Genomic DNA, 7500 nt, shown 5'->3' on the forward strand with positions numbered 1-7500 from the left:
TGGTCTGGTTAGTAACATTAGGGAAGCAATTTTACCTGTCAGTCACTAATCTGTCCCTCTCCCATCTTGGTCAGGTTAGTGACATTAGGGAAGCAATTTTACCTGTCAGTCACTAATCTGTCCCTCTCCCGTCTTGGTCTGGTTAGTGACATTAGGGAAGCAATTTTACCTGTCAGTCACTAATCTGTCCCTCTCCCGTTTTGGTCTGGTTAGTGACATTAGGGAAGGAATTTTACCTGTCAGTCACTAATCTGTCCCTCTCCTGTCTTGGTCTGGTTAGTGACATTAGGGAATGAGTTTTACCTGTCAGTCAATATTCTGTCCCTCTCCTGTCTTCGTCTTGTTAGTGACATTAAGGAAGGAATTTTATCTGTCATTCAATACTCTGTCCCTTGCCTGTCTTGTTCTGGTCATTGACGTTAAGAAAGGAGTTTTACCTGTCAGGCAATATTCTGTCCCTCTCTTGTCTTGGTCTGGCTAGTGACATTAGGGAATGAGTTTTATCTGTCAGTCACTACTCTACTTCTTGCCTGGCTTGGTCTGGTCAGTAATGTTAGGGAATGATTTTGTACTGTCAGTCCGTATGTCCTTTGTCTTGTTCTGATCAGTGACATTAGGGAAGGAGTTTTACCTGTCAGTCAATACTCTGTCCCTTGCCTGTCTTGGTCTGGTCAGAGACGTTAGGGAATGAGTTTTACCTGTCAGTCACTACTCTACTTCTCGGTCAGTAATGTTAGGGAAGGATTTTGAACTGTCAGTCCCTACTCTGCCCTTTGTCTTGTTCTGGTCAGTGACATTAGGGAAGGAGTTTTACCTGTCAGTCACTACTCTATCCCTTGCCTCTCTTGGTCTGGTCAGTGATGTTATGGAAGAAGTTTCACCCGTCAGTCACTACTCTATCCCTGGCCTATCTTGGTCTGGTCAGTGACGTTACGGAGGGAGTTTTACCCGTCAGTCACTACTCTATCCCTTGCCTATCTTGGTCTGGTCAGTGACGTTACGGAAGGAGTTTCACCCGTCAGTCACTACTCTCTCCCTTGCCTATCTTGGCCTGGTCAGTGACGTTACGGAGGGAGTTTCACCTGTCAGTCACTACTCTATCCCTTGCCTATCTTGGTCTGGTCAGTGACGTTATGGGAGTTTCACCTGTCAGTCACTACTCTATCCCTGGCCTATCTTGGTCTGGTCAGTGACGTTACGGAAGGAGTTTCCACCATCAGTCACTACTCTCTCCCTTACCTGTCTTAGTCTGGTCAGTGACGTTACGGAAGGAGTTTCACCTGTCAGTTACTACTCTATACCCTTGCCTATCTTGGTCTGGTCAGTGACGTTATGGGAGTTTCACCTGTCAGTCATTATTCTATCCCTTGCCTATCTTGGTCTGGTCAGTGACATTACAGAGGGAGTTTCACCTGTCAGTCACTACTCTATCCTTCGCCTATCTTGGTCTGGTCAGTGACGTTATGGAAGGAGGTTCACCTGTCAGTCAATACCGTATCCCTTGCCTATCTTGGTCTGGTCAGTGACGTTACGGAAGGAGTTTCACCTGTCAGTCACTACTCTATACCCTTGCCTATCTTGGTCTGGTCAGTGACGTTATGGGAGTTTCACCTGTCAGTCACTACTCTATCCCTTGCCTATCTTGGTCTGGTCAGTGACGTTAGGGAATGAGTTTTATCTGTCAGTCACTACTCTACTTCTTGCCTGGCTTGGTCTGGTCAGTAATGTTAGGGAATGATTTTGTATTGTCAGTCCGTATGTCCTTTGTCTTGTTCTGGTCAGTGACATTAGGGAAGGAGTTTTACCTGTCAGTCAATACTCTGTCCCTTGCCTGTCTTGGTCTGGTCAGAGACGTTAGGGAATGAGTTTTACCTGTCAGTCACTACTCTACTTCTTGCCTGTCTTGGTCTGGTCAGTAATGTTAGGGAAGGATTTTGAACTGTCAGTCCCTACTCTGCCCTTTGTCTTGTTCTGATCAGTGACATTAGGGAAGGAGTTTTACCTGTCAGTCACTACTCTATCCCTTGCCTCTCTTGGTCTGGTCAGTGACGTTATGGAAGGAGTTTCCCCTATTAGTCACTACTCTATCCCTTGCCTATCTTGGTCTGGTCAGTGACGTTACAGAGGGAGTTTCACCGGTCAGTCACTACTCTATCCTTCGCCTATCTTGGTTTGGTCAGTGACGTTATGGAAGGAGGTTCACCTGTCAGTCAATACCCTATCCCTTGCCTATCTTGGTCTGGTCAGTGACGTTACGGAGGGAGTTTCACCCGTCAGTCACTACTCTATCCCTTGCCTATCTTGGTCTGGTCAGTGACGTTAGAGAAGGAGTTTCACCCATCAGTCACTACTCTCTCCCTTGCCTATCTTGGTCTGGTCAGTGACGTTACGGAGGGAGTTTCACCCGTCAGTCACTACTCTCTCCCTTGCCTATCTTGGTCTGGTCAGTGACGTTACGGAGGGAGTTTCACCCGTCACTCACTACTCTCTCCCTTGCCTATCTTGGTCTGGTCAGTGACGTTACGGAGGGAGTTTCACCCGTCAGTCACTACTCTATCCCTTGCCTATCTTGGTCTGGTCAGTGACGTTACGGAAGGATTTTCACCTGTCAGTCACTACTCTATACCCTTGCCTATCTTGGTCTGGTCAGTGATGTTATGGGAGTTTCACCTGTCAGTCACCACTCTATCCCTTGCCTATCTTGGTCTGGTCAGTGACATTATGGGAGTTTCACTTGTCAGTCACTACTCTATCCCTGGCCTATCTTGGTCTGGTCAGTGACGTTACGGAAGGAGTTTCACCTGTCAGTTACTATCTATACCCTTGCCTATCTTGGTCTGGTCAGTGACGTTATGGGAATTTCACCTGTCAGTCACTACTCTATCCCTGGCCTATCTTGGTCTGGTCAGTGACGTTACGGAAGGAGTTTCACCTGTCAGTTACTATCTATACCCTTGCCTATCTTGGTCTGGTCAGTGACGTTATGGGAGTTTCACCTGTCAGTCACTACTCTATCCCTTGCCTATCTTGGTCTGGTTAGTGACGTTACGGAAGGAGTTCCACCTGTCAGTGTCTACTCTATCCCTTGCCTGTCTTGGTCTGGTCAGTGACGTTACGGAAGGAGTTTCACCTGTCAGTTACTATCTATACCCTTGCCTATCTTGGTCTGGTCAGTGACATTATGGGAGTTTCACCTGTCAGTCACTACTCTATCCCTTGCCTATCTTGGTCTGGTTAGTGACGTTACGGAAGGAGTTCCACCTGTCAGTGTCTACTCTATCCCTTGCCTGTCTTGGTCTGGTCAGTGACGTTACGGAAGGAATTTCACCTGTCAGTTACTATCTATACCCTTGCCTATCTTGGTCTGGTCAGTGACATTATGGAAGTTTCACCTGTCAGTCACTACTCTATCCCTGGCCTATCTTGGTCTGCTCAGTGACGTTACAGAAGGAGTTTCACCAGTCAGTTACTATCTATACCCTTGCCTATCTTGGTCTGGTCAGTGACATTATGGGAGATTTACCTGTCAGTCACTACTCTATCCCTGGCCTATCTTGGTCTGGTCAGTGACGTTACGGAGGGAGTTTCACCTGTCAGTTACTATCTATACCCTTGCCTATCTTGGTCTGGTCAGTGACATTATGGGAGTTTCACCTGTCAGTCACTACTCTATCCCTTGCCTATCTTGGTCTGGTTAGTGACGTTACGGAAGGAGTTCCACCTGTCAGTGTCTACTCTATCCCTTGCTTGTCTTGGTCTGGTCAGTGACATTACTGAAGGAGTTTCACCTGTCAGTTGCTATCTATACCTTTGCCTATCTTGGTCTGGTCAGTGACGTTATGGGAGTTTCACCCGTCAGTCACTACTCTATCCCTTGCCTATCTTGGTCTGGTCAGTGACGTTACGGAAGGAGTTCCACCTGTCAGTGTCTACTCTATCCCTTGCCTGTCTTGGTCTGGTCAGTGACGTTACGGAAGGAGTTTCACCTGTCAGTTACTATCTATACCCTTGCCTATCTTGGTCTGGTCAGTGACGTTATGGGAGTTTCACCTGTCAGTCACTACTCTATCCCTTGCCTATCTTGGTCTGGTTAGTGACGTTACGGAAGGAGTTCCACCTGTCAGTGTCTACTCTATCCCTTGCCTGTCTTGGTCTGGTCAGTGACGTTACGGAAGGAGTTTCACCTGTCAGTTACTATCTATACCCTTGCCTATCTTGGTCTGGTCAGTGACATTATGGGAGTTTCACCTGTCAGTCACTACTCTATCCCTGGCCTATCTTGGTCTGGTCAGTGACGTTACAGAAGGAGTTTCACCTGTCAGTTACTATCTATACCCTTGCCTATCTTTGTCTGGTCAGTGACATTATGGGAGTTTCACCTGTCAGTCACTACTCTATCCCTGGCCTATCTTGGTCTGGTTAGTGACGTTACGGAAGGAGTTCCACCTGTCAGTGTCTACTCTATCCCTTGCCTGTCTTGGTCTGGTCAGTGACATTATGGGAGTTTCACCTGTCAGTCACTACTCTATCCCTGGCCTATCTTGGTCTGGTTAGCGATGTTACGGAAGGAGTTCCACCTGTCAGTGTCTACTCTATCCCTTGCCTGTCTTGGTCTGGTCAGTGACGTTACGGAAGGAGTTTCACCTGTCAGTTACTATCTATACCCTTGCCTATCTTGGTCTGGTCAGTGACGTTATGGGAGTTTCACCTGTCAGTCACTACTCTATCCCTTGCCTATCTTGGTCTGGTTAGTGACGTTACGGAAGGAGTTCCACCTGTCAGTGTCTACTCTATCCCTTGCCTGTCTTGGTCTGGTCAGTGACGTTACGGAAGGAGTTTCACCTGTCAGTTACTATCTATACCCTTGCCTATCTTGGTCTGGTCAGTGACGTTATGGGAGTTTCACCCGTCAGTCACTACTCTATCCCTTGCCTATCTTGGTCTGGTTAGTGACGTTACGGAAGGAGTTCCACCTGTCAGTGTCTACTCTATCCCTTGCCTGTCTTGGTCTGGTCAGTGACGTTACGGAAGGAGTTTCACATGTCAGTTACTATCTATACCCTTGCCTATCTTGGTCTGGTCAGTGACGTTATGGGAGTTTCACCTGTCAGTCACTACTCTATCCCTTGCCTATCTTGGTCTGGTTAGTGACGTTACGGAAGGAGTTCCACCTGTCAGTGTCTACTCTATCCCTTGCCTGTCTTGGTCTGGTCAGTGACGTTACGGAAGGAGTTTCACCTGTCAGTTACTATCTATACCCTTGCCTATCTTGGTCTGGTCAGTGACGTTATGGGAGTTTCACCTGTCAGTCACTACTCTATCCCTTGCCTATCTTGGTCTGGTTAGTGACGTTACGGAAGGAGTTCCACCTGTCAGTGTCTACTCTATCCCTTGCCTGTCTTGGTCTGGTCAGTGACGTTATTGAAGGAGTTTTACCTGTCAGTTACCACTCTGTTCCTTACCTGTCTTGTTCTGGTTCGGCCAGTAACCTTGCTGGCATCGCTGGCAAGTGGTTTCATTCATCAAGAATTCATCCTCCTCACATTCTATGCAGATCCAACAGCATCTTTGCGTATCGTCCCCGGTTTCCACAAAACTCTGGAAGATAAGAGTTAGTCATGACGTTCGAGTTTCTAAAAAAGTCAATATTTGTTTAGAAGGTTTAAGAAATCATTATTCATTCCATAATTCCTAAGAAGGCAAAAATAGAAACAATTACAAAGAAGCAATTAATATTGTTATATTATGAATTTAAACATAGAGTTGACAGTATTTTGCAAGCTAAAAGAATGAACAATATTTATTGTGCTAAGTGTTTTAGATTTTTTTTTTCTGTGAACTTATTTTATACTTTTTTTCTAATATATTCATTCATTTGATAATGATCTACTGACATGAATAATAATAATAATAATAATAATAATAATAATAATAATAATAATAATAATAATAATAATAAGAAGAAGAAGAACTACAACAATAATATTAATAACAATAATACTGTAATCATTCATTTGCTTTTACTCTTATGCTCTACTGGCATGAATATAATAATAATAATAATAATAATAATAATAATAATAATAATAATAATAATTAATAATAATAATAATAATTCTACCGTATTAATTTATTTGCTTTTGCTGTTATGCTATACTGGCATTCATAATAATAATAATAATAATAATAATAATAATAATACTACTACTACTACTAATAATAATAATGATTCTACTGTATTCATTCATTGCTGTTAGGCTCTATTGGCATGGATCGTCATCATCATCATAATAATAATAACAATTTCACCATTTTACTAACTGCGATAATCCTGTCAATTCTCAGAAACTAGAAGCAAAAACCATCAGTCTTTTATAACTTTCGCAGCACAAGCCTCAACTCTAACGAGAGAGTACCCAGAATCTTTTGAGGATAGTTCACAAGCCCCACAAAGTGTGCATTTTTCCGTTCCCCGTCATTCAGACTTGCGCCTGAGCCCTCTTGAACAAGGTGTTTGTTTACAAGTACTTACGAGAGAGTTTATGAAAAGAAGCGGCCTTAATCCAGTCCGCTCCATGGAGCTTAAAAATGACTAGACTTTGAAGGCGGCTTGTTTTGTGTGTGTGTGTGTGTGGAGGGGGGGAGGGGTTATTTATGTTTATTATGTGCGTAAAGTAGAGAGGGGAGTTTTTCACTGCACTTGAAGGCAGAGTTAAATTATCCGTTTTTAAGGCTGATGTGAATTTTTTTTTTTTTTTTTTTGTATTGGGTTAGAGTTCTCTTGCTTGAGGGTACACTCTGGCACACTACACCCTGGCACACTGTTCTGTCTAATTCATCTTCCTCTTGTTTTTATCAAAGTACTTATAGTTTATATAGGAATTATTTACTTTAATGTTGTTACTGTCCTTAAAATATTCTATTTTTCCTTGTTACCTTTCCTCACTAGGCTATTTTCCCTGTTGGGGCCCCTGGGCTTATAGCATTCTGCTTTTCCAACTAGGGTTGTAGCTTAGCAATTAATAATAATAATAATAATAATAACAAATTTATTAACTATCAAAATGACTAAATGTATCATTATGATTATTATTATTATTATTATTATTATCATTATTATTATTATTAACTAAACTGCAGCCCTGGCTGGAAAGGCAGGATGCTTATTAGCCCAAATACTCCAATGGGGAAAAATAGCTCAATGAGGAAAGGAAATATATAAGTCACACGAGAGGTAATGAATAATTAATATAAAATATTTTAAGATCAGCAACAACGTTACAATATATATATATATATATATATATATATATATATATATATATATATATATATATATATATACATATATATATATATATATATATATATATAAACATATATAAACTATTATTATCATTACTCGCTAAGCTACCACCCTAGTTGGAAAAGCAGGATGCTATAAGCCCAAGGACTCTAATAGGGAAAATAGCCCTGTGAGGAAAGGAAACAAGGAAATAA

At 42.7% G+C, this 7500-nt stretch overlaps 1 protein-coding gene across 1 annotated transcript in view; it reads right to left on the minus strand.

Annotated features, from left to right (window-relative positions):
- Positions 1–7500, minus strand: part of LOC137644159 (uncharacterized) — a 96153-nt gene that overhangs the window by 50167 nt on the left and 38486 nt on the right. The window contains 1 exon segment of the mRNA XM_068377149.1: positions 5463–5598. Coding sequence (XP_068233250.1) covers positions 5463–5598 — 136 coding nt within the window.

The sequence above is a fragment of the Palaemon carinicauda genome, chromosome 7 (genome assembly GCF_036898095.1).
Source record: "Palaemon carinicauda isolate YSFRI2023 chromosome 7, ASM3689809v2, whole genome shotgun sequence".
Lineage (NCBI taxonomy): Eukaryota > Metazoa > Arthropoda > Malacostraca > Decapoda > Palaemonidae > Palaemon > Palaemon carinicauda.